This window comes from Manis javanica, chromosome 3 (assembly GCF_040802235.1).
Source record: "Manis javanica isolate MJ-LG chromosome 3, MJ_LKY, whole genome shotgun sequence".
NCBI classification, from domain to species: domain Eukaryota; kingdom Metazoa; phylum Chordata; class Mammalia; order Pholidota; family Manidae; genus Manis; species Manis javanica.
Window position 1 is genome coordinate 49,837,809 of NC_133158.1, and position 27,010 is coordinate 49,864,818.

The window sequence follows — 27,010 nt, forward strand, 5'->3', positions numbered from 1 at the left end:
GCAGTTGAAAGAAAAAAGAGAAACAGAGGAAGGAGGGAGGGAAATGGGAGGGAACATTTTCCATTGTAACTGTGGGGAAATGGACGACATTCATTTCAACATTGTCCTAGGTCTTTTTTTTTTCTCTCTTTTTCTCCTTTACTCCTCCTTTGTGCCTCCCTCCCATAGCCTTTTGAGTTCTCCCCAGTCACTGCCAAACTCTCTTAGGGTTGGTCTTTCCAGCCAGTCTCTCAACAGTAACAGCAGCCACTTATTAAGCTCTGTGCCAGTGGATTATGTACAGTGCCTCATTAATCCCCATCTCAGTTCTTTGACATAAGTATTCTACCCATTTTACAGAGAGAGAAGTTGAGTCTGGTGAGGGTGGAGCTAAGATTTGACCCTGAGTTTATCCATACCAGAGCCTCTGCCCCAGCCCCCAGTGCTCAGATCACCTTTACTCCACTACACTGCCCGCTGGGCACATTCATACCCCCCACCTTGGCCTCATATCTGCTTGGACTCACCTTCCTGGCTTTGAATTGGATGCACACAAGGAAAGTCAAGATAGACGTTTGATTCTTTTATTTATTAACTGGCAAAATAATGCAGTAATGCCCTCTGAGAGCTTCTCCAAAAGCAACTCATGAGTTTTTGGAGTATTTCTTAATTGTGTGTGTGTTTTTTAGTATCATTCTGAACTCAAAGATTTTAAACATTCATTCGGCATAAATTCATTTACAGCATTATTAATTAATGTATCAGGAAAATACAAATGAAATTTAAGAGGATGCTACAGTTTAAAGGAAACTGTTAGTTTGAGAATGTAAAATAGAAAGTGCTTGCCAGATGGCGTGAATTAGCTCAAGAATTGGCGGCCCCAGTGAAAGACAGATGTGCAGGCTGACTTTCTTTTGCTATTTGTCATATCCTCTTCGGCCACCCAGAAAAACCACTCTCGGCTGTGAAAGTGGGCAGGCACTTGGCATGAACTCCATGTATACATAGACACAAACCACACACAGGCCTGGGCCTCACTGGACATGCCATGGCTGTACCCCTGGGGCCTGGCACAATGCCTGGTGCTTAGCAGGTGCTCAATAAATATATTTGGAATAGATGAGTGAATGTAAATATTCCTTTCCATCCTAACAAGCCAAATGGAAAGGGGTCAGAAACTTGGCTCATCACTGTTAAAATATTGTACATACAGATGGGATTGTGTCCCCCCAAAATCATATGTTGAAGCCCTAACCCCCAGTACCTTGGAATGTACTGTATTTGGAGAAAGTTTCTTCAAAGAGGTGATCAAAATAAGATGAAGTCTTACAAGTGGACCCTGGTCCAACAGCACTGGTGTCCTTAGAAGAAGAGGAAATTAGGACAGACAGACATGCACAGAGGAACAGCCATGTGGGGATACAGGGAGAAGGCGGCTATCTGCCAGACGAGAGAGGCCTCAGAGGAACGCAGACCTGCCAATACCTTGGGCTTTCTGGCCTCCAGAACTGCAAGAAACGTTAAATTTCTGTTGTCTAAACCAGCCAGTCGGCCGTATCTTGTTATGACAGCCCTAGCAAACTAATACAACTGCCAATCTCTGTCCCAGACCTACTGCAGAGCAATATCAAAGAAACATTTTATATGGATAGCGTTTCCCATTTCCGTATCATAGAGGCCAGAGGTGACTGTTCTGAGCATGTTTCCCATGATGCTCTGAAATCCAAGTGTGTCTATGGAACTGGCCTATCTGTAAGAAAGCCCTTTATGAGGTCATCACCTCACTCTCGCCAGGTCTCTGCAGATGGAGACATGCAAGCTCTTAAAAACATGAGCCATCATGCCTCACTTTACAAACCCTCTTTTAAGAAACATCATTACCAGAAATCCATTTGATAACATCAAGAGGAAGCAATGTCTCCAATATTTGAAAACCCTGAGAAAACTGCAGTATGATGGATTTAAGACTGTATATTTTGGGGAAACCAATATCCCTGAAAGTCTGGTAACTGGGGAAGATTTTAGCAATAGATATTTTATGCAAACTCCAACTTGGTGTATTGTGCATGCCGGCGGTATCCAAGGATGGGTGCCCTGGAAGTACCGGATGTTCCTAAGAGATGAGTTATGCATCAAACAAGAAGATGGCCTCTTCTTTGAGTTCTGTGATGCGGTGAAGAAGGCCTGTGGGAAGTGTGCCATTGTGGTCAAAGAGAGAAGGCTGCAGGAGGAGATGAGGCCAAAGGAGGACAGAGAGTCCAAGGTTCAGGTCCAGACCCCATCAGTCCTTAACTTAACAAGTGTCGTGTGTTGCCCGCAGGTGGCCAAGTCCTGTGGACATGAACTACTCTCTCTGCCTTCCCTTTACAATCACCTGAACCCTTTAGACATAGCCTGGTCATCTGTGAAGTGGTTCATCATCAATAACAGAAAGGAGTTTTGCTTGCAGTACATTGACAGTGTCTATTCTTACAAATATATACTTTTCAATGATTTAATTAGCAAAGGGGTTGAAAGGATAAACCCAAGCAAATGGAAAATATTAGTTAGCCAAGTGCGGCGATGGGAAAACTACTACCTCAGTAAATTTCCTGAAGGATGAGTCCTCGCACAAGTGGTGGGCCCACGCTATGGCATGATCTTTGCCCACGCTGCTGGGCCCAATTCTGGACCACTGCAGCCAGAGACTCCTACAGTGACCCCACAAGGACAGTGTGTGGACTGAGGAGCCTCGGAGTGTTGGTGAAGTGCTTCAAGTTTACTGGAGGTTTTATTAAATCTTGTTGTTAAATTAGCGCTCTCGACTCCCATCTTGTTTAGGCCACTTTGAGGACTATGTTAATGGAGGATTAGGGCTAATCTGGCCCAAAGGAGTTTGGCTGTGAGCAAGGGTGAGCAGACCTAAAGATGAGGTGGTCAAAATTTAGGTCTGAGAGATAAAAACCAAGTATGCGATCACAAAACTGTTGGAATTAAGTAGTGTGCCAATGTGTTTCAGCCACCAAAACAACCCATGGGAAGCCAGCTTGCCATCAGCTGGAGATGGGATCCAAACGGTGGCTAACCAGACTCTTGCCTTCCCACTGCTTGAGGGCAAGCTGGCAGAGGGTGGACAAGACATCCCAGAAGTTGAAACCCCATCCAGATGCTCCCAGGCAGGTTGGGGGTCCCAGCGAGGAGCCTGGAAAGCTGTCACTGTGATTGGATCAGGTGGGACTTGGCGGATATACAGGTGAACAGGGCAAGGGGTCTGGGACTCACTTACCCAACCCATATCCCAGCCCAACTCCAAGAATCCCAGCAGGTCGCTGGACTTGTCATGGTGTGGCTTCTGGGGCCCTGGGAGCTGAGCCTCTTGCAGCTGATTCAATAGCACCCTATTCAGGCTTAGGGGGGCTGCTGGTGTGGTTGTAAGGGCTTGTGGTGGTACTTCTCACTTTTATAGAAAGAGGCCTGCCTCCCATTAAACATACCATGAACTTCACTCCTCTTTATATATGTTCAGGCAGTAATCTTACAATAGAAGTGACTATTCCAGAGTGTATCGAAACAATTTGTGAGAGTTTCTAACCAAGTGCTAACAGACTTCCTCACCTGTATGATGACGAAGCTGGGTTCCTGACAGCCGACTCCAGAAAGCATCAGAATCTCTGCTTGCCTTCCTGCCCTATTTCCCTCCCGAAGGTCCCTGGATTATTCAGACTTTATCGGATGAAAACAGGGATTCAGTGCTTTCAGCACCTAAGTGGCAGGCTGCTGAAGCATTTTGTTACTGTGCATTTTATCTGGGGATGAACTGCTCCCACAGCCTCCAACCTCTGGGCATCAGGTAGTTTCGGTTGGTACATTTCCCACCTTACAGCCGTGGTGCCCCATTAGCTTCCTGTGGCTGCTGTTACAAAGCACCTCAGACTTGGCCTAAAACAACAGAAACTTACTCTCTCCCAGATGTTCTCTAAGCCAGATGTCCACAATTAGATATGCTGAGCCAAAATCAGGGTTGGCGTGCACCGCGCTCCCTCCAGGCGCGCTCTGGGAGAGCGTTCCTAGCCTCTCCTAGCTCCTGCTGGCTGTGGGCATTCCTCGACTTGGATGGCTCCAATCTCTGCTTCTGTGGCCACGTTCTCCTCTTCTGGGTCAAATCTGGCCTCCCACTTATAAGGACACTAGTGATTGGCTTTAGAGCCTCCTGGGATAATCAAGGATCATCTCAAAATCCTTAACATGTTTAGTCACATCTGCAAAGATTCCTTTTCCACATAAGGTGACAATCACAGGTTCCAGGGATTAGGACCTGGAAACCTTCGGGGAACCACTATCTGGCCACAGGTGCTGAAGAAAGTCATCTTCTGACACCTGAAACACTGCCTGTCCCATCAGCAATAGCCTCGTGAAATTACTCTTATTGTGTGATACATTTGTGTGCCCATTTTCACTACCTGTTTCACGTATGTTTAGAATTTAAGTTCCTTGAGAGCAAGTAACAGGACTCAAACCACTTCGGTGACCTTAATGCATTGGCACTGTGCTGGCCCAAGTGTAGGTGGCCTGGGATAAGAGTGCACTAACAGCTACACATGCTTAATATATTTAATCCTCACAACCGTCTGCAGTGGAGGAACTACTACTATTATCCCATTTCTTAGATGGGGTAAACTGATGCAGAGTGATTATGTAACTTGCTCTAGTACACACAGAGGAGCTAAGATTCAGATCCAGAGTTCACATGTAGAGCCATTATTCACCCTGCATCTCTACTAATGAACAGTCCATTCATTCTCAGGGCAACCTTAACAGGTAGGTTCTATTATTTCTCCCATATTACAGATAAGAAAACTGAGGCATTGAGCAGTCACTCAGGCCAGACTCTAAATACCACGTGCCTAACCACCATGCCTGCCTAAGTCACACAGGCCCAGCTCTTTCTCTCCCTCTCCCACAGCTCACTTGGTGCACAGCTCGCCTCTGACATCACAGCAGACGTCGGCTGGCAGTGTCCAACCCACTGGATACCATGGCAAAAATGTATTGCAATACAAAATTGAGCAAGAGGTAGAATCACTTTTAAAGACACATTATTTTGCAATAAGAAAAATATCGTAGGTTTTTCAGATTATCAGATGAACAAAATAAACCAACAGGAGCTATTTTTATTTGAAAACAAAAGCATTCTAATAAAAACAGTTTAGGTTTCTATTCCCTTTTTTAATCATTAGGAAGGCAAGTAGAGAGATCAAGGGAGGAACAACCTAAGACACTTTGGGTTGGTAGTTTACAGGGTCTATTTTGAGCTTACAACTTTGATTCTATGCAAACTCTGCTTTCTAAATTGTGATTATGAGCACCCAGCAATTACAGTAAAATGTAGGAAAGGTAATTTCCTTTACTCCTCCCGTTTGAAAGTCTTGGAAGTCACGGTTCTATGAATGTGGGGCGGGGTGGGTGGTCACCTAGTAACACACTCGTGCAAATTTTCCATGTGCCCACCAGCACTGACACCACACACTCCACCGCATGTACAGCTCTGGCTACCACTTCCTTGCTCCGGCCACTCTCATACAGAAACCCTTAGCAGAGATCTCGACATGTTAGGTGCTGAGAAAAAAAATCTTACCCATCCCACTCTGAATTCTGGATGTCTCCTGGTACATCCCACCTTGCCTCTTTTATCAGCAAACTTGAGGGGAGGACAAAGCATGCCCGGCTCTTGCCACCCCGTCCCAAGGGGTCTGGTGAAGTGAGCAGACAGGGCACACACTGCGGCTGACAGGGATCTCCTTGCAATCCTCCCGAGGACCCTCACAGCGCACCCCGGGTACATGCACAGCCGCCCTTCACCCAAAGGGGGTAACTAAAACAAGAGGGAGGAGAAAAGGAATGTACTGTGTGGGGAGGGCAGTGGGGCAGAGGCGCCCACCCCACCCTGAGCAGACACCACTTCTCCTGCAGCCCCATCCTCTGTGCACCCATGATCTGGCACCCATAGGGAGGAAATGCCAGCAGACATGGCGGTTTGCAAATTTCTCTCCTCGCACAACACAGCGGGGTGGGAGTGGGGTGTCTGTGAGACAGACAGACTCTGGCTTATTCCAGAGACCAGGGGACACCCTCTTCACAAAGGTATTTTAGTAACAAAACAGTGGTTCTTTTAAAGCATATAAAAAGTCACATAATTTTAAGTTACACCCATGGATTGCAAAGTTATCCTCTGACACAGTGATCAATGATTAAGTCTCTCTTCTCTTCTCAGTTGGAATCCACTCCAGCTGACATTTAAATTGCAAAACCTAGAAAAGAAGACCAAAGGGATAGGTGTGAAATGTCTGATTAATGACTAACATTGACTCACTCAGCATTAACCCTTATGTTTGCCATTAAACAGGAACCACTGGAGCTTACCCATTAATAAGTATATTTTCCTTCCACCTAAAGTCCCTTTTGTTTAAACAAGGCTTCTGTCTTGGACAAGCTGCCATCAGAGGGAGAAGAGCCCCAGTCAGTTCAAGCCCAGCTGCGTACCACCCACCCTACTGCACAGGCAGGTCTGTGCGGGGCGGGGGAGAAGAGTTGATGATCCCATGCCTACTCTTTTGTTCCTCTTCTCAGCTTAACGCACAGAATGGTGACCCTGCCCAGAACAGAACAGAAAATCTGCAGTAGAACTGCCACCCTCACTCTTTTTACTTTCAAAGTGCTCCCTCTCGCCTCACCTTGGTCTCTACTCCTGAGTCATTAAAACATCTTTTATTTTTTTAAAGGTGGAGTTCTGAGACAGCAAAAGCATGCAGCTCACCGAGGATCACTGACTGGTGGCCTGAGTGACAGAGACGCAGGGTGCCTCACACTCAGGTAGGCAATGCAGCTGGAGTTGAGGCCCCGTGCGTGAATGCTGGGCCCACGCCCATTTCTGATTTGTTCTTCACCATGTACAGTATGAGCCATTTTTTCCTCTGAATGGACCTCACAGAGTTGTCATGAGGAATAATAGCACCACCGTATAAGAAGAGCTAAGCAAAGTGCCAGCACGGAATAATCATTCTGTAAGTGTTGCTCTTATTCCTACAAGGATGCCTTTAACCTTGACAAGGCTAGAACTACTAGGTAGGGAATTATAGAAGCATAGAATCTCAGGGTTTGGGAGATCACTGGTCCAGGGGTTCCTAGAGTGACCTGTCACTGAGAGGACTATGTAAGAGTCACTAATGGGTTGTCAGAAGAACAGATGTCCAGACCCAACAATAGACATAAACGACTCTCTGTGAGGCTGAAACCTGGGAATCTCCATTTTAAACAAGCACCCCAGGCAATTCTGATCATTAGTCAAATATGGGAACCACTGATCTAGAATCCTCTGCCATTATTTGAATCCTCTTATTTTTAGAGATGCACAGAACTCAACCTGATGAAGAAACCAGATCAGTACCCCAGAACTAAGGCAACAAGGAACTGACACTGTCACGTGTTCACTTGGCAAAGGGGGTTTAATGACTTCCTGGTGCCTTAACCCACTGAACCCATTCTGGGCACCTCCCGTGTGCTGAGACAGGCACAGGGCTACAATGATGAGTAAGACTTTGTGCCTGGAGAGGAGGTTGTCAAGGAAGGGCCCTCTGTGCCAGGGAACTAAGAAGCAAAGGCCAAGGGGCATGAAAGTCTATCGTGGCCAAGGAATGCGCTGTCAGAGCATGGGGAGTGGGCAGTAGAGGGGGCCAATGTGACCAGGGCTTAGGACACATTGGGAAAGGATTTACATGCCATTCCCAGGAGCCAGGCTTTATCCTGAAGATATAACAGGGCTTCTTAATCTTAGGTATAGGCAAGGGTTTCAAATGACTTGACCTCACCTCCTCCCCATGCCTGTCTGAAATTCGTGTACAATCTTATGTGCTTCTAGTATGCACACTTCTCCAGAAGGGCCACAGCTTCCATGTAATTCTCAAGGGAGTCCTGTGCCACCCATTCCTGTTAAGCACCACTGTTCCCAAGGAGGGAGAACAACTGCAGGCACAGAGCAGAGGTGTGGACAAATCACGTGTGCGCCCTGGCTCCGCTGCAGCCAGGATGCAAGCATCAGGACCTGAGCACCTCGCCTTACGCAGAGCCACTCTGCATTACATGAGGCCTCCGCCCTCACACCCCTTCAGGGGCGCATGTAATTCTCTGAATCGCGTCTGTTGCCTGGCCCACCCTGACCCACTGCGGATTTCCCATTTGCAAAGTCCCAGTACCTTTGATTTCCCTTTAGTTATCTTTCTTCTCTGTTTGATCCTTCTTTTCAGCTTCTAGTCTTTGCTCTTTTGCTTCCAGTCTTTTCCTTTGGTATATTTTCACTCCAGCAAATGCCAGGCAAAGAATTAGTGTTTTTGCTGCCAAGATATACAGCAACAGGGGCACATGTTCAAGAACCTTAAAGGAGAAAGCAACTATTCTAAATGTTCTATAATCAATAAAGAATGTTTCTTTTATGTTCTTTCATTTAACAAACATTTACTGTGCACCTGTATGTGTCATAGGCTAGATGCTGGGACTACCCTGGGGACCAAGACAGCCACAGTCTAGTGTTGGCTCGGCCCCTCCCAGCTCGCTGCTGCTGGCTACCCGGCAGAGCCACCAGTGGTCTGCAGATACTACTCTGGCCTCCCACAGCCCGACCGTGCACTCTGCTGATCACTCAGATCCTCTGCTTCCGAGGCAGCACCGTGGGCCAGTGAGAGGCGCCAGAGTCAGGGCCTGGGTCACCGCTGTGCTCTGCCATGGACTGTGGGACCCGGGTCAGTCACTTAAATTTCTGAACTTCTGCCTCTTCAAGGGAAGCTGACCACAACTTCTTTCTGGATTTTATAACTTTAGGACACTGCGATTTCCTCTTGGTTCCGGCTACTCATTAGCCCTGGCACTTGAAAGTAGAATAAATAAAAAATAAAAATACAATAAAACTCAAAACATTAAAGCTGAGCTACTTATTACCTATTCTTGCAATTTCCTGTTGGAGGTAAGTTTTAACCCATTGGCTAAAATGAAGTCTAAGGAATAACTCTGAATTTGAATTATTCTTTGCACTAGCAAGTTTTATTAAGCTATTCTCTACAGCACAGTAGTGCTGTATACTATTTCAAGGAAAATACTATACTTTTTCATAAAGATGACTAGTATGACCTGAATGATAATTATGAGATTTTTTTTTTTTTTTTTTTTTTTTTTTTTTTTGAGAGGGCATCTCTCATATTTATTGATCAAATGGTTGTTAACAACAATAAAATTCAGTATAGGGGGGTCAATGCTCAATGTACAATCATTAATCCATCTCAAGCCTAATTCTCGTCAGTCTCCAATCTTCTGAAGCATAACGAACAAGTTCTTACATGGTGAACGAATTCTTACAGAGTGAATAAATTCTTACATGGTGAACAGTACAAGGGCAGTCATCACAGAAACTTTCGGTTTTGATCATGCAATATGACCTATAAACCATCAGGTCAAATATGAATATTCATTTGATTTTTGTACTTGATTTATATGTTGATCCCACATTTCTCCTATTATTATTATTATTTTTATTTTTAATAAAATGCTGAAGTGGTAGGTAGATGCAAGATAAAGGTAGAAAACATAGTTTAGTGCTGTAAGAAGGCAAATGTAGATGATCAGATGATCAGGTGTGTGCCTATGGACTAAGTATTAATCCAGGCTAGACAAGGGCAGCAAGACATCCACGGATGCAGAAGATTTCTCTCAAAGCAGGGGGGGTGAGGTTCTGAGCCTCACCTCTGTTGATCCCCAAATTCTCACCTGATGGCCCCCCTGCGACTGTGCCTGTCTTAGGTTGTTCCTCCCTTGAGGAATCTTACCCGTCTCTGGCTAACCAGTCATCTTCCGGGGCCATACAGGGAAATGTAAAGTTGGTAAGTGAGAGAGAAGCCATATTGTTTGCAAAGGTTAGCTTTTTACTTCTTTGCAGATTTATGCCCTGTGGCTTCTATGCCCAGCACTTGTCTCGAGGTATCTTTACCACCTGGAGGAATTATGATACTCGGTAAATTCGATATGAGGCACGAATTCTATTTAAAGTTTGTAATTAGGAAGGAAGAAGAAAAGCTATAGATGTAGCATATGAAGGAAACTTGGGAGGATTGATTATTTCTTTGACATATCTTCTTGTATAGTACCTTAAGTATGTATAGGTTTTAAACTACTAACTAATTTGCACACACATATTGACATAATAGGAATACGGTGACATAAACAAAGCAAATCTATAATTACCAGCCATCTCCAGTGAAGCCAAGAAAACCATTTAGGCACCCTAGGCATTTGTGAAAATTTATCTATGATATGATGGATATTTTCCAACTGTACTTGAACCATCAGACAAATTAAAGCAGCCCATTTCTGGGATATGTTCACATCCCATATGTTCTTTTAACCATAGATAGTCTATAGTCATGAGATTTTGGGGTGCTACAACTTGCACCCCTCCCAACTCCTGGTTGAGTTCCAACAGTACAGATCCAGTCAAATTCGTTGTCTCACTGTATGCACATGCCAGCCTAGACATCTCCCTCCTCCTTCTTATGGCAAGTCCAGGAGATGGTGGGCTGGATGCAGCCACAACCGCAGCATCGTCCGGATCCCTGTGGAGGCTTTTTGATGATCATCCCCCGGCACGAGTCCTCCAGAGAGTGCTGATGCCGGAAGCTCCTCCTCATATCGTATCTTAGTTCATTTTCTGGGTATCCAAGCTAGGCCTTGATCTTCTGCGTAGAAACAAACAGACCCTTTGCCCACACTTTGACATGCCCTCTATACCACTGTGCAGAACTCATTGGAGGTCAGCACACAGTAACTGCTTTTTTTTTTTTTTTTTTTTAATTAAGAGAAAGGAATATTATCAGAAAAGAGTACCTCCATAGCTGATCATCTGACACCCTTTAAGTGATCAACATTAAGGATATTTAAAGCATGCGTTGATCTTTGATTTACCAATAGTTTTATCCTGTTAAGGAGTAATCCCCCTTTTCTTTCTTTCTTTCTTTTTTTTTTTTTTTTTAAATTTTTAATCTACACTTACCTGAAGAATACTATGTTTACTATGCTCTCCCCTATATCAGGTCCCCCCTAACAACCACATTACGGTTACTGTCCATCAGCTTAGCAAAATGTTGTAGAGTCATTACTTGTCCTCTCTGTGTTGTGCAGCCCACCCTCCCCTTTCTCCCTCCCCCCCATGCATGCTAATCTTAATACCCCCCTTCTTCTTCCCCCCCCTTATCCCTCCCTGCCCACCCATCCTCCCCAGTTCCTTTCCCTTTGGTACCTGTTAGTCCATTTTTGGGTTCTGTAATTCTGCTGCTGTTTTGTTCCTTCAGTTTTTCCTTTGTTCCTATACTCCTCAGATGAGTGAAATCATTTGGTATTTCTCTTTCTCCGCTTGGCTTATTTCACTGAGCATAATACTCTCCAGCTCCATCCATGTTGCTGCAAATGGTTGGATTTTTCCACTTCTTATGGCTGAGTAGTATTCCATTGTGTATATGTACCACATCTTCTTTATCCATTCATCTACAGATGGACATTTAGGTTGCTTCCAATTCTTGGCTATTGTAAATAGTGCTGCGATAAACATAGGAGTGCATCTGTCTTTCTCAAACTTGATTGCTGCGTTCTTAGGGTAAATTCCTAGGAGTGGAATTCCTGGGTCAAATGGTAGGTCTGTTTTGAGCATTTTGATGCACCTCCATACTGCTTTCCACAATGGTTGAACTAATTTACATTCCCACCAGCAGTGTAGGAGGGTTCCCCTTTCTCCACAGCCTCGCCAACATTTGTTGTTGTTTGTCTTTTGGATGGCAGCTATCCTTACTGGTGTGAGGTGATACCTCATTGTAGTTTTAATTTGCATTTCTCTGATAATTAGCGATGTGGAGCATCTTTTCATGTGTCTCTTGGCCATCTGTATTTCTTTTTTGGAGAACTTTCTGTTCAGTTCCTCTGCCCATTTTTTAATTGGGTTATTTGTTTTTTGTTTGTTGAGGCGTGTGAGCTCTTTATATATTCTGGACGTCAAGCCTTTATCAGATCTGTCATTTTCAAATATATTCTCCCATACTGTAGGGTTCCTTTTTGTTCTATTGATGGTGTCTTTCGCTGTACAGAAGCTTTTCAGCTTAATGTAGTCCCACTTGCTCATTTTTGCTGTTGTTTTCCTTGCCCGGGGAGATATGTTCAAGAAGAGATCACTCATGTTTATGTCTAAGAGGTTTTTGCCTATGTTTTTTTCCAAGAGTTTAATGGTTTCGTGACTTACATTCAGGTCTTTGATCCATTTTGAGTTTACCTTTGTATATGGGGTTAGACAATGGTCCAGTTTCATTCTCCTACATGTAGCTGTCCAGTTTTGCCAGCACCATCTGTTGAAGAGACTGTCATTTTGCCATTGTATGTCCATGGCTCCTTTATCAAATATTAATTGACCATATATGTTTGGGTTAATTTCTGGGGTCTCTAATCTGTTCCACTGGTCTGTGGCTCTGTTCTTGTGCCAGTACCAAATTGTCTTGATTACTATGGCTTTGTAGTAGAGCTTGAAGTTGGGGAGTGAGATCCCCCCTACTTTATTCTTCTTTTTCAGGATTGCTTTGGCTATTCGGGGTCTTTGGTGTTTCCATATGAATTTTTGAATTATTTGTTCCAATTCATTGAAGAATGTTGCTGGTAATTTGAGAGGGATTGCATCAAATTTGTATATTGCTTTCGGCAGGATGGCCATTTTGACGATATTAATTCTTCCTAGCCATGAGCATGGGATGAGTTTCCATTTATTAGTGTCCCCTTTAATTTCTCTTAAGAGTGACTTGTAGTTTTCAGAGTATAAGTCTTTCACTTCCTTGGTTAGGTTTATTCCTAGGTATTTTATTCTTTTTGATGCAATGGTGAATGGAATTGTTTTCCTGATTTCTCTTTCTATTGATTCGTTGTTAGTGTATAGGAAAGCTACAGATTTCTGTGTGTTGATTTTGTATCCTGCAACTTTGCTGTATTCCGATATCAGTTCTAGTAGTTTTGGAGTGGAGTCTTTAGGGTTTTTTATGTACAGTATCATATCATCTGCAAATAGTGACAGTTTAACTTCTTCTTTACCAATCTGGATTCCTTGTATTTCTTTGTTTTGTCTGATTGCCGTGGCTAGGACCTCCAGTACTATGTTAAATAACAGTGGGGAGAGTGGGCATCCCTGTCTGGTTCCCGATCTCAGTGGAAATGCTTTCAGCTTCTCGCTGTTCAGTATAATGCTGGCTGTGGGTTTATCATATATGGCCTTTATTATGTTGAGGTACTTGCCCTCTATTCCCATTTTGCTGAGAGTTTTTATCATGAATGGATGTTGAATTTTGTCAAATGCTTTTTCAGCATCTATGGAGATGATCATGTGGTTTTTGTCTTTCTTTTTGTTGATGTGGTGGATGATGTTGATGGATTTTCGAATGTTGTACCATCCTTGCATCCCTGGGATGAACCCCACTTGGTCATGGTGTATGATCCTTTTGATATACTGTTGAATTCTGTTTGCTAATATTTTATTGAGTATTTTTGCATCTACGTTCATCAGGGATATTGGTCTGTAATTTTCTTTTTTGGTGGGGTCTTTGCCTGGTTTTGGTATTAGGGTGATGTTGGCTTCATAGAATGAGTTTGGGAGTATTCCCTCTTCTTCTATTTTGTGGAACACTTTAAGGAGAATGGGTATTATGTCTTCTCTGTGTGTCTGATAAAATTCCGAGGTAAATCCGTCCGGCCCCGGGGTTTTGTTCTTGGGTAGTTTTTTGATTACTGTTTCAATTTCTTTGCTTGTAATTGGTTTGTTTAACTTTTGTGTTTCTTCCTTGGTCAGTCTTGGGAGGTTGTATTTTTCTAGGAAGTTGTCCATTTCTTCTAGGTTTTCCAGCTTGTTGGCATATAGGTTTTCATAGTAGTCTTTAATAATTCTTTGTATTTCTGTGGAGTCTGTCGTGATTTTTCCATTCTCATTTCTGATTATGTTGATTTGTGTTGACTCTCTTTTTCTCTTAATAAGTTGGGCTAGAGGCTTATCTATTTTGTTTATTTTCTCAAAGAACCAGCTCTTGGTTTCGTTGATTTTTGCTATTGTTTTATTCTTCTCAATTTTGTTTATTTCTTCTCTGATCTTTATTATGTCCCTCCTTCTGCTGACTTTAGGCCTCATTTGTTCTTCTTTTTCCAGTTTTAATAATTGTGATGTTAGACTATTCATTTGGGATTGTTCTTCCTTCTTCAAGTGTGCCTGGATTGCTATATACTTTCCTCTTAAGACTGCTTTCGCTGCATCCCACAGAAGTTGGGGCTTAGTGTTGTTGTTGTCATTTGTTTCTATATATTCCTTGATCTCTATTTTGATTTGTTCATTGATCCATTGATTATTTAGTAGCATGTTGTTAAGCCTCCATGTGTTTGTGAGCCTTTTTGTTTTCTTTGTAGAATTTATTTCTACTTTCATACCTTTGTGGTCTGAAAAATTGGTTGGTAGAATTTCAATATTGTGGAATTTACTGAGGCTCTTTTTGTGAGCTAGTATGTGGTCTATTCTGGAGAATGTTCCATGTGCACTTGAGAAGAATGTATATCCTGTTGCTTTTGGATGTAAAGTTCTATAGATGTCTATTAGGTCCATCTGTTCTAGTGTGTTGTTCAGTGCCTGTGTGTCTTTACTTATTTTCTGCCCGGTGGATCTATCCTTTGGGGTGAGTGGTGTGTTGAAGTCTCCTACAATGAATGCATTGCAGTCTATTTCCCTCTTTAGTTCTGTTAGTATTTGCTTCACATATGCTGGTGCTCCTGTATTGGGTGCATATATATTTAGAATGGTTATATCCTCTTGTTGGACTAAGCCCTTTATCATTATGTAGTGGCCTTCTTTATTTCTTGTTACTTTCTTTGTTTTGAAATCTATTTTGTCTGATATTAGTACTGCAACCCCTGCTTTCTTCTCACTGTTGTTTGCCTGAAATATGTTTTTCCATCCCTTGACTTTTAGTCTATGCTTATCTTTGGGTTTAAGGTGAGTTTCTTGTAAGCAGCATATAGATGGGTCTTGCTTTTTTATCCATTCTATTACTCTATGTCTTTTGATTGGTGCATTAAGTCCATTTACATTTAGGGTGACTATTGAAAGATATGTACTTATTGCCATTGCAGGCTTTAGATTCGTGGTTACCAAAGGTTCAAGGTTAGCTTCTTTAGTATCTTACTGCCTAACTTAGCTCGCTTATTGAGCTGTTATATACACTGTCTGGAGAGTCTTTTCTTCTCTCCCTTCTTATTCCTCCTCCTCCCTTCTTCATATGTTGTGTGTTTTGTTCTGTGCTCTTTTTAGGGGTGCTCCCATCTAGAGCAGTCCCTGTAGGATGCCCTGTAGAGGTGGTTTGTGGGAAGCAAATTCCCTCAGCTTTTGCTTATCTGGGAATTGTTTGATCCCACCATCATATTTAAATGATAGTCGTGCTGGATACAGTATCCTTGGTTCAAGGCCCTTCTGTTTCATTGCATTAAGTATATCATGCCATTCTCTTCTGGCCTGTAGGGTTTCTGTTGAGAAGTCTGATGTTAGCCTGATTGGTTTTCCTTTATAGGTGACCTTTTTCTCTCTAGCTGCCTTTAAAACTCTTTCCTTGTCCTTGATCCTTGCCATTTTAATTATTATGTGTCTTGGTGTTGTCCTCCTTGGATCCTTTCTGTTGGGGGTTCTGTATAATTCCATGGTCTGTTCGATTATTTCCTCCCCCAGTTTGGGGAAGTTTTCAGCAATTATTTCTTCAAAGACACTTTCTATCCCTTTTCCTCTTTCTTCCTCTTCTGGTATCCCTATAATACGAATGTTTTTCCTTTTGTATTGGTCACATATTTCTCTTAGTGTTGTTTCATTCCTGGAGATCCTTTTATCTCTCTCTATGTCAGCTTCTATACGTTCCTGTTCTCTGGCTTCTATTCCTTCAATGGCCTCTTGCATCTTATCCATTCTGCTTATAAATCCTTCCAGGGATTGTTTCACTTCTGTGATCTCTTTCCTGACATCTGTGATCTCCTTCCGGACTTCATCCCACTGCTCTTGCATTTTTCTCTGCATCTCATCCCACTGCTCTTGCATTTTTCTCTGCATCTCATCCCATTGCTCTTGCATTTTTTTCTGCATCTCTGTCAGCATGTTCATGATTTTTATTTTGAATTCTTTTTCAGGAGGACTAGTTAGGTCTGTCTCCTTCTCAGGTGTTGTCTCTGTGATCTTTGTCTGCCTGTAGTTTTGCCTTTTCATGGTGATAGAGATAGTCTGCAGAGCTGGTACAAGTGACCGCTGGAAGAGCTTCCCTTCTTGTTGGTTTGTAGCCTTTTCCTGGGAGAATAGCGACCTCTAGTGGCTTGTGCTGGGCAGCTGTGCGCAGACAGGGCTTCTGCTTCCTGCCCAGTTGCTTTGGGGTTTATCTCCACTGTTGCTGTGGGCTTGGCCTGGCTGGGGCTGTTCCTCCAAAATGGTGGAGCCCCGTTAGAGGGGGAGCAGCCAGGAGACTATTTATCTCCGTAAGGGGCCTCTGTGCTCCCTGCTGCCCAGGGGGTTAGAGTGCCCAGAGATCCCCAGATTCCCTGCTTCTGGTCTAAGTGACCTGTCCTGCCCCTTTAAGATTTCCAAAAAGCACTCTCCAAACCAAAACAACAACAGCAACAATGAGAGAGGGAACAGAAAGGAAAAAAAAAAGAAAAAACACGAGATTTTTTTTTTTTTTTTCCTCAGGTGCCGGTCCCAGGCACCCGCGCACTGGTCCTGCTGCCCTGTCTCCCTAGCACCAGGGTCCCTGTCCTTTCAAGGCTTCCAAAAAGCACCCACCCACCGGTCCCGCAGGGAAGGAACGCTCAATATTCTTGGTCCTCAGGCACTGGTCCCACGCACCCGCTCACCAGTCCCGCCGCCCTGCCTCCCTAGCACCGGGGTCCCTGTCCCTTCAAGGCTTCCAAAAAGCACTTGGCAAAAAGAGAGAAAAAAAAGGGGAAAAACGCGCGATTTCTTCCGTCCTCAGGTGCTGGTCTCAGGCACCCACCCACCGGTCCCACAGGGAAAAATGCGGGATATTCTTTGTCCTCAGGTGCCGGTCCCAGGCACCCGCTCACCAGTCCCGCCGCCCTGCCTCCCTAGCACCGGGGTCCCTGTCCCTTTTAGGCTTCCAAAAAGCACTCGCAGAAAAGAGAAAAAAAAAAGGGGAAAAACGCGCGATTTCCTCTGTCCTCAAGTGCCGGTCTCAGGTACCCGCCCACCGGTCCCGCAGGGAAAAACGGGGGATATTCTTTGTCCTCAGGCGCCGGTCCCAGCCACCCGCTCACCAGTCCCGCCACCGTGCCTCCCTAGCACTGGGGTCCCCGTCCCTTCAAGGCTTCCAAAAAGCGCTTGCCAAAAAGAGAAAAAAAAAAAGGGGAAAAACGCGCGACCTCCTCCGTCCTCAGGCACCGGTCTCAGGCACCCGCCCCCAGGTCTCGCAGGGAGAAACGCGGGATATTCTTTGTCCTCCGGCGCCGTTCCCAGGCACCTCCTCACCGGTCCCGCCACCCTGCCTCCCCAGCAACGGGGGCCCGTCCCTCTAAGGCTTCCAAAAAGCGCTCGCCAAAAAAAAAAACTGCTCCGGTTTCTCTCCACCCGCCGGGAGCCGGGGGGAGGGGCGCTCGGGTCCCGCCGGGCTGGGGCTTGTATCTTACCCCCTTCACAAGGCGCTGGGTTCTTGCAGGTGTGGATGTGGTCTGGATGTTGTCCTGTGTCCTGTGGTCTCTATTTTAGGAAGATTTTTCTTTGTTATATTTTCATAGCTCTATGTGTTTTTGGGAGGAGATTTCCACTGCTCTACTCACGCCGCCATCTTGGCTCCCGCCCCAATTATGAGATTTTTGTATGATTAAAATCCCTTTCCAAATAAAGGTATGCTTCTGTTGAGTAATCACTGTTCTAGAGCACCAAGGATTTATTCCAAAGAAATCATTATGTTAAACTGCCCAATGTCACCTACTAAAGGTAAATCCATTGTAATGACATTCCACTGTGGGCATACATTTGTCCCTCCGTCTAATAGTTTAACTAAAGTTGATCCAAAACTAGTGAAAACTTCAGCTGTGAACAATATGCTCACAGACCTGGAAGGCTGGGAAGGACTTTAAAGATGACTTAGACTATCACTTTGTTTTACAAATAAGGAAAGCAAGCTCTAGGGGCCTGGGAGGCCCATCCGTGCCGCACAGCTCATTCATGATGAGGCCAGAGTTAGGATGGAACATTCTAACCCTGATGCCAGTCTTCTTTCCAAGGATTCCTGGTTCTCAATGAAACAGAATTAATGAAGTCACAAACTACATACTTCCATGTTTTTTTTTTAAATTCAGATTCTTTATGGTTCACACCTAGATGTGGATTTCATGTTTAGAAGTCACAGCATCAGTTAGATCTCCTGGGAGCTCACTGAGTGCCTCACACAGATTTTTCCCTTTAATTCTCACAGTATCTGCATCCTAATTTCATGGCTGAGAAAATGGACAGTCCAGAAAGGCTGGTGCCTGACCAAGCTCTGACTGCTCCAAAGCCAGACCTCTTCATCACCACACTGTCCTGTAATAAATAGGATGCCCTCCTGACCCTCACCAATTTTACTATTTAATTATACAAAGAAACGATGGCCTGGCTCCTGAACTTAAAAGCAGCTGCAGTCACTACCTCTTACATTACTTAGTTTGAGGAAGGCTGCGGTGGTGATGCATAAAGAATATGATAGCAAAGGGAGGAATTCAAATATTTAAGTTGTTTTAGCTAAAAGAGCAAAATACAAGTACACTTTGAGTAATCAGATAATAGTTTTCAACCACAAAATCACTTTAAGGTAAAGAATAAACACAACATAAGGCACGTCAAAAAGATCACTGTGGCAACAGGATAAAAAAGGCACAAAAGTGAGACTTTTTATCCTGACAAATCTAAGCAGCTTTGCATACTGATTGATTTCTAGGTTCTTCCTCCCTCAGACCTAGGAGTCTCCCCCATAATAATCCTCTAATTCATCTCCATGTTTATACACTAGCTACGAAAGAAAAGGATGCTAAATGTTATTTTGTTCTACCTCCTTAGAGGTAAAAATCAACAGTTTGGAGTGTTCACTAGAATGTTCTAGGCTCACAGAACTCTAATTCACACTGGGAAAAGTTACCCTCCTCCCGTTCTCTCAATCTCTATGGATGAGCCCCTGGAGTCCTGTTATGGTGGAGTCCACACCACGGTTCATGGTTCCCTGTGATCTAAACACGACACTTGGCTTCAGCAGTTACAGGAACAATGTGTATCTCACCCAGAGGTTAGAAAACCCATTGGAATGAAGTACCTCAACAAATGGACAGAGGTAAGTGGTTTCAGTACTTACTTTCTTTTTAAAGGTCAAGGAGAGGAGGGGGCAGGAGGAAGAAGTTTCAGGACTGAAGGGGCAGAGCAGCAGCAGAAGTCAAGGACATGACAAGGCTAAAGCTAAGGGTTTCAGGGTCCCTGTTCTGCCCCTCTCAGGTTCTAAGCTTCAGGTGTGTTTAATCACTTCCTTTGCTTTCTTTCTAACAAATCTCTCATATTAACTCTCAAAACATACAAATCTTCAAAGAGATAGATGACATATGGTTGGAGTGGACTGGATCTATACTAATTCTGAAAAATAAACCCCAATACCATATAATGAGAATGGCTGACTTTTCAAATAAGGCCACACCTTGCTAATGCCCAGATAGTGTTGACTACCACTGATGGCCACAGGCCCACCAAGCCAGAAAGGGAAGGCCACCAGATGCGCTGGGGGCTACATACTCCTTCAGCTTCTAGAGCTCTGTGCAGTCAAGGCATGCGGAGAGGACACTCCTTTCTGACACTGGAGGGAAGGGCCCCCTTTGTAAACATGAGGTTGCTCCCTGGCAGCCACGGAACCGCGTGTCTGCCTAAAATTGCAAAGGTTTGGGCAGATTTTGTTCCCAACACAAGAAAGGACTCCTTTTGCCACAGGCAGGATTGGCCTGGGTGGACAGGTGGGCCTGAGGCCAGTGTGCACAGGCACAGCCTGGGAGCACATTAACCCAAGACCTAAGCAACCAGAAGTCCTGGAGAGGGGCCCACATCCATGTCTTAACTAGTCCTCAGGGTAGGTCTGATGCCCGTGCAAGTGGGAGAGCCCCACCTCAGAGCATCAAGCATGACGCTCTGACCTGTGTTGACTCGTACCTATCATCCTACTGAAGGATGAAGGTCAAAGCACTGCTCAAGGTCAAAGTCTTCCCTAAATGTCCCACACCGCTTTTGTTTCTTCCCCTTAAATCCTTTCACTGCCTCATCTTTCCTTCCCAGCCTGCCCACTGTGAGTTCTGGAATCCCAGGACATGCTAAACAAATGCTCCTTCTCCTTCAACTCCTTCTCAGAATCCTCACACTGCCCCCTTAACTTCAACCAGGCTCTTCCTGGAGAACAGGCCGCAGGCCCCAGGGAGCTGGGGAGGAGGGGCTCCAAACTCTCCCAGCTCCCTGATCCAGCTCTCTGACCTTTCCAGTTCTCCTTGCAACTGGAAAGCTAGTGGATGTTTTGAACAAGGAAATGCTTACAGTACTTGAAAAACTGCACACAATGAAATCCTAAGTTTGAAAATATACACACTACACTTATATATGTGGAAAAAAACACTAGAAGAAAATACAACAAAATTGTTCATGGAAGCCATCTCTGGATGGTAAGACAATGCATAATTTCTATTAGATTTTATACTTTTCAAAAGATCTGTAATGAAATGTATTTTAGTGGCTGCTCCTCCTCACCCCACCCATTTCAGGGATATAACATGACGCTCCCCTCTGCCTCTGCAGGACCTGCTGACTGTGGCCCAAGGCCCACTGAATGCTTGCAGCTTGCAGGCTACTCTTTGATGGCTCTTGAACTTCTGCTTCTCCCAGCTGACTAATATTTTACACAGGTCAGTTGTGTTTATTCCCCAACCAGTTTAAGTTGTACCTGATGTTATAATAGATAATTTACATAAACACAACCTTATGAAATATGACTACATAAAGAAAAAGTTGTTTCCATGAAAACTAACGATTGCTTGAAAATACATTTCAAGTTAGAATTGGAAAAAATAGTGCTGTTGGCAACACAAATGTAAAAGTTTAGGGAAGGAAAGCATAAAAATCTGCAATGTTTTGTATGTAGATTGCTTCATAATATCTTAATCCACTTTAAAGAGAGCAAAATGTGAAACTGTAGATGAAACTTTAAAGGCATGGCTTTTGCAGGAAAACTGAGGGAGATCTGAAGTCACTGGAGGCCTCTCAAAGAAAATGGCTTGCCTTCCTCTAAGTCTAGTGAATAAATTTATACTTACATATTTTAACTTAAAATAAAATATTAAATATTATTAGGATCCTGATTTAATCTACTTTTTAATCAACCTACCCCTACTGAACTGTATTCAGTAGAAGAAAAACCCAAACCATAAATGTTCAGGACTATTCTCACCTTCCAGTTCATGTTGGACCCACCGTGAATTCGCTCCTGGTCAGTGTGGGGCCCACTCAGACAAGCAGATGAGGAGAGGGGACAGGAGGGTCAGGTCTCACTGGTCTGCTGGGGAAGAGAAGAAAGAGGTCACTCTGGGTTGTCTGCAGCAGACCACCTTACGAAGACTTCTCTTTGATGGAGAGAGGGCACATGAGCAAAGAGCGCGAGCTCTGCAGAGTGGAGGGCTAGATGTCCCCAGCAAGGGGACCCAAGCCTAGTGGGAAGCAAATGGTCTGGATGAGGGCTGAGACAAGCCTGATGCGCTCAGCAGAAAGATCTCCTCAGCTGCTCTTTGCGGGAAGCAGCGCAAGCAGAGGTGGCAGTGCTGCCCCAAAGGGGACATGTGTCCCATGCCATTCATTGTGGACATAAGAGCTCAGCTTCAAAATCTGTCCCTCCACCCACCTCTTGTCAGGGACAAGAGACGGTTTAATGGATGAGCGCCTGTTTCTCAGGTCCTCTGAATGTTAATTAAACCAAGCTTGGTTTTTTAGAAGTATGTGGAGGGAAGGGAGTAAATAACAGGGAAAAAGAATTGTCCTAAGAAAGCTATTCATGTCTAGAATTCTAAAATGTGAAGAAGGCCTAGAGGAAGGTGAGGCAGGAGTGACAAGGGACACAGAGCACAGGATTTGCTCTGAGGCCTTGCAGTTGACTCTTTTTAGAATATGACACATACCCCAAAGCCCTGGAGGAAGAACCTACACACTCTGGTAAGTGACTTCCTCTCAGGGCCTCGGTCCCACCTGTAAAGGAAGAAGGGGGTTGTCAACTAGATGGGCTCTAGGGTCCCTATTTTTCTGAAATTCAGCTACTTAACAGCATGATCATAGCTTCACCTTGCTGTGCCCAATCGTGCTGCTGTGCACTAGATGCATTAACCCATTAATCTTTGCACCAGCTCTAGACAGTCTAGTTTGCAGTCTCCACTGCTGAGACGAGAAAACAAAGTTTACATAACACACCCAGGGTCACACAGTGGGAAGGGGGGCTTGAACCCCTCCAGTCTGGCTCCAGAATCTTATCCTGATGCATGAAGAAAGCTTTGCATTCAAAAATCACAGGATGCTTTTCTTTCAATATACTTACAATTAGAATTTTAAAAATCAGCAGAAAAAATGCACAGGCCTTTAGAATGGGGACAATAAGATGAACTTGAGGGAAGGTATTTTATAAAAACTTTTACTTACAAAATCACTGAAATATAAAAAGTTCACATTCATCTATTCAAGGTCACAGTTTCCTGGAAACAAGCTGGCAGCTGGCACAAGATAGCCAAGTTTCCCCCATGACTTTCAAAAAGGCAGATAAGCTAACGATGGGAATGTACACCATCCATCTGTTTCACTGTGATTGCAAATGTTCATTATTTTAATGCATCCATGGCCTGTTTATCTTTAGGTAGCAGCAGAGTCTGTCCTGCCCTGCAGAAATATATTCCTAACATGTAATAACCTATTGCTAGCATTTTTACTTTGAATGATCCCTGATCATCTCCAGGATTAGCCATGTTGTAACTTAAAGTAAAATATTTAGCATTGTGTAAATGTTATTTTTGCAACCCAGCTTTAACTGAATTGTGTACAAACACAGTAGGCAATTTTGGCTGTTCCCCACTAATCTTCTAAGGCCATATTATATACCTAACAAGACACTGATTCCCAGGGTCAAGGACAACAAAGAGGTTCAAAAAGTTTACAGGAAATAAAAAGAGTACCCAGGGATCTGGCCCTCTGCAAACATGCACTACGTTTACTAGTAAAATGACCTTGGACAAGTCACCTGGCCTTTCTAAGCCTCGGCTCTGTCATCTGTAAATTCTCCATCACAGATTGGATTGTAAACATTAAGCACCATGCTCAGCACGCAGAAACCATTAAATAAATATCAACCATTGTTACCATAAATATCTTTCTTTCCACTAATGGACATGCCAAGCTGCAAAACCACAATGAAATGGCATCCTAGGCAAAATGCATTCACTGCAAGACATTAGAGCACAATATAAAGGACACTAACCTGAAGACAAGGACTGGAGATCTGGACTCTTCGTGGCACAAGGGCGGGTCATATGACCTGGAGCAAACAGGGGACATTAACTTCTAAACCAAGTACTCATTTTGAAAATCAGAACCCAAACAATAATTCTGCAACTCTGGAATTCAGTCCCTATTCCCTCTGATATCACAGAAACTGACTGCAAAAATATACTGGCAGTTGCCTCAACTTTATACCTAGAGTGATAAAATTCAAGCTTTTTAGGAAGGAAACATATTTCAAGCTAACCTTGCAAAGTAGTGGGAGAGGTGTGGTAAGGGTGGGAGATGGAAAGACAGATTCCCACCCACAGCCTCCAAATTATTACTTTTCCCCACCTATCTTAAATTGCATGCTCCAAATTAGCCATTTCTGTAGCACCCTGCAGGACTTCAGCAAATGAGAGCAACTGGGAAAGCTAAAAATACCAGCAGGCTATTTGCTCTGTACACCTGACGCAATATGAGAAACAGAAGACAGCAAGTGTCTGACAGCTGAACTGCAAAAGCCAACAAGATGGGGAAAATATTGAGAGGTATAAAATCTATGAAGGGCAAGAAGTTTCAAACTTACCCTGGAACTATCCCCAGTCTTAGCTTAAAACTCAAAAATAACAATGGCTTGCATAGAAATAGCTCTATTCCTTTTAATTCAAAAAATTTCCTGACTTTTCCTTTGCCAGACTTCTTCTTAAAAAAAAACAAAAACAGAAAAGCTATTCGCTTATTTTGGTTAGGTCAATGAAAGCCATTTGGACGACGTACTGTCCACAATTTGCATTTTCTTCTGGACACACCTAACAAACGCAAGGGTCGCTCTCTCTTGGTGTGTCCAAGCTCATTGCTGCGTCTTTAGTCTGTTCGTGTTCTCAGTCTACTCTTTTTACCCCAACCATATAGGAGGAGGGCAGGGGAGGAAGGGGTTCCAGGTGGGCCTTGGGCCCCACTCCCGGGTCAGCAGTATTCACAGGGCCACGGGGCTGGGCCTCAGCTCCTCCCTAACGGGGGCGCCGGGTAGGGTCCTCTCCACCCCCACACCTGGGGAGCCACAAACACCAGACCCGCTCAGACCCGAGGATGAGGACCAAGGATGGCCACTGCTTCCCCCATCCCTCTACGGAGCAGGGCGTCCAGAATATTCGCTCGTTTACCAAAGCCCTCTGCCCAGAACCAACTCTGGGCCCGGCCCGGCCCGGCCCCCGTATCAGCCTAAACACAGGGGCCCCGCGGATTTCTGGACAACCTAGCGAGGCAAGGGCGCTCCAGGAGCGGGGGCCGTGGCGCCTGTCACCCTCTGGTCCCCGCCCGGGGAGCTGGCGCAGCGTGGCCGGAGGCCTGCTGGCGGGCATCCTAGAGACAAAAGTACAAGCTCGGGGTCGACCGCCGGACTCCCCAGCTCCCCAAAGAACTGTCGGGCTTCGGGTGGGTATCCCGCTGACCCGGATGTCACCCACTTACAGCTCCAGGCCTTGGAGCTCTACTGCCCGACCGCCGAAAACCACGATCGCGCAGAGCAGCAGGGAAACTACACTTCCCGAAAGGCACTGCTCCGCGCTGGCGCAGTGGGACCGCGCAGCTCCTGAGTTACCACTCCGCGCGCCTGCGCAGTAAGCCTAGGACTATTTGCCTGTCCAGGGGTGAGCCGCCCGGGCGTGGGCTGGATTGGAGTAGTCCATCCCCGGGGCCTGTTCTCCTTCGGAATTTACCCTAGCTATCCTCAGTGTCCCGCGTTCCCTGATCCTCCTCTCAGCTGTCTGCGCCAGAGGACCCTTGGGTCGCCAAAAGTTTCCGACAGTAGCGTTCAACTCTGCTGACAAAATGCATGCACTTTCCTTTGGGAAAAGGATAGGTTCTAGGTTCCAGATTCCTCCATTCAACAAACGCTTAGTACACGCGTGCAGTTGGGCACACTCAGTCCCAGCCCCACGGGAGAGCGCAAACTGGACTCGCAAAGACAAGGGTAACTAACGAGAGGGCATGACAGAGTTCTGACTACGTGCTCGGCTCACTCTGAGACCAGGGGCGATTAAGTGGCTGGCACAAGAAGATGCGCGAATTGCAGGGGCAGAATCTAGATTTGAACCCAGACCCACTGCCTCAAAATCCCGTTATGACATTGTGTGGTGATAAAGTAACGCTCAAGAAGAAAATCCAGAGGAACATGACTGAAGTCTGGTAAGGAGATAGTCTTTGTTACCCGGTAGAAATCACAAATCCCTGTCTGGATCTAGACGCAAGGCTGGGATTTTTCTAGCCTGGATTTCTGGTCACACCAGATGAACATTCTGTGTAACAGCATTTTTGGGTTTCTCGTCTGGGGAAGGCCATTCCTGCCACATCTGCCCTTGGAATACTAATGGCTTTCCCTTACACTGTATTTATGCTTCCCTTAGCATACGTGCACATTTGTTATTAGAAAACAGACACCTTGTACGTATGTCACTCTGAAGAAATAATCTGTGTGGTCTATGTAAGAGATCCTTGAAGAAGGGCTCCTTTTTTGAATTTTGTCGTAATGCCCTGAGACTTAAGGTCCTGCTCACAATTGTTGTGCCCTTGACTGAGCATATGGGGAGATGGGAGCAGAGGAAGGGGTAGGCAAGGAGGCGTGAAGCTATAGCCCATACCTGTTTGCCATTGATTTCCTTACTCTCACCTACTTTGAGAGATTAGCCGTCACCCCAGATGGGCCTGCCCTCCTGTCCCTGCTTTAGCCCTGCATACTTCCTCTTGATCCTCATTATAATCTTGTAGCACTCTTTCATCATCATGTCTACATATCAGACTCCCTGTCTACTGAGTGGGTTCCCTCCACTCCCAGAGTCTCATTCATCTCTGTACTTCTGGGATCTAGGCCAGTGACCCAGGAAGATGTTGAATGTTGATTGAATGAATTAAGAATGAAGCCAACTAATCTGTGGACTGTGGATTCCTCATCTATACATGAAATGGTCTGACTAGAATATGGTGATTTCCACAGTGCCTTCCAACCCCGATGATTCTGCTACCCGGAATGCCAGGCACAGAATTTTACACAGCTACTGTGTAGCTTTCCAACAGGCACCAGCTATTCAGACACATTCTGTAGCTTTGGTCTCTTGAAGCATAAGTGAAAAGTAGTAATTATACATAGAAGAAAATTAATTGAGTGAAAAGAACAAGTTATTTATGAAGCAATGTGATGACTTATTTTTTTCTAAAACAGTAAGAACTTTTAAAAGTTAGTTTTCTGTGAAACTTTAAATGTTCATTTATGAATGTTTCTTTTGCAGGATGGTTCTTAAAGATTCTACTTCTCTGGTTTTACAATTGCCCTTGTAAAACACTTGTTTTGTCTTCAGACTTCCAATTAAGCAAAATGCCAGGAAAACAGTGCACATAAAG

The 27,010-nt window shown here is 44.6% G+C and overlaps 2 protein-coding genes across 5 annotated transcripts; one reads left to right on the forward strand and one right to left on the reverse strand.

Moving 5' to 3' along the window:
• The first annotated feature begins 630 nt into the window (after positions 1-630).
• Positions 631-9,153, forward strand: C3H21orf140 (chromosome 3 C21orf140 homolog). The gene is made up of 3 exons (XM_073231397.1): positions 631-3,211; positions 6,738-6,828; positions 8,493-9,153. Exon 1 carries the CDS (start codon positions 1,820-1,822, stop codon positions 2,579-2,581), a length of 762 nt encoding a protein of 253 aa, XP_073087498.1. The 5' UTR covers positions 631-1,819; the 3' UTR covers positions 2,582-3,211; positions 6,738-6,828; positions 8,493-9,153.
• SMIM11 (small integral membrane protein 11) lies at positions 5,110-25,200 on the reverse strand. 4 transcript variants are annotated; one of them, XM_037014805.2, is made up of 6 exons: positions 25,085-25,200; positions 23,610-23,666; positions 22,270-22,336; positions 21,549-21,653; positions 8,208-8,385; positions 5,110-6,266 (listed from the first exon to the last, which is right to left on the reverse strand). In XM_037014805.2, the coding sequence occupies exons 4-5, from the start codon at positions 21,558-21,560 to the stop codon at positions 8,221-8,223; spliced, it is 177 nt and encodes a 58-aa protein (XP_036870700.1). In that variant the 5' UTR covers positions 21,561-21,653; positions 22,270-22,336; positions 23,610-23,666; positions 25,085-25,200; the 3' UTR covers positions 5,110-6,266; positions 8,208-8,220. The 4 variants fall into 4 exon arrangements, with proteins under 4 accessions (XP_036870700.1, XP_017508967.1, XP_017508964.1 ...); XM_017653478.3 differs by having other exon boundaries at positions 21,549-21,656; XM_017653475.3 differs by lacking the exon at positions 22,270-22,336.
• Between the last annotated feature and the right edge of the window lie 1,810 nt (positions 25,201-27,010).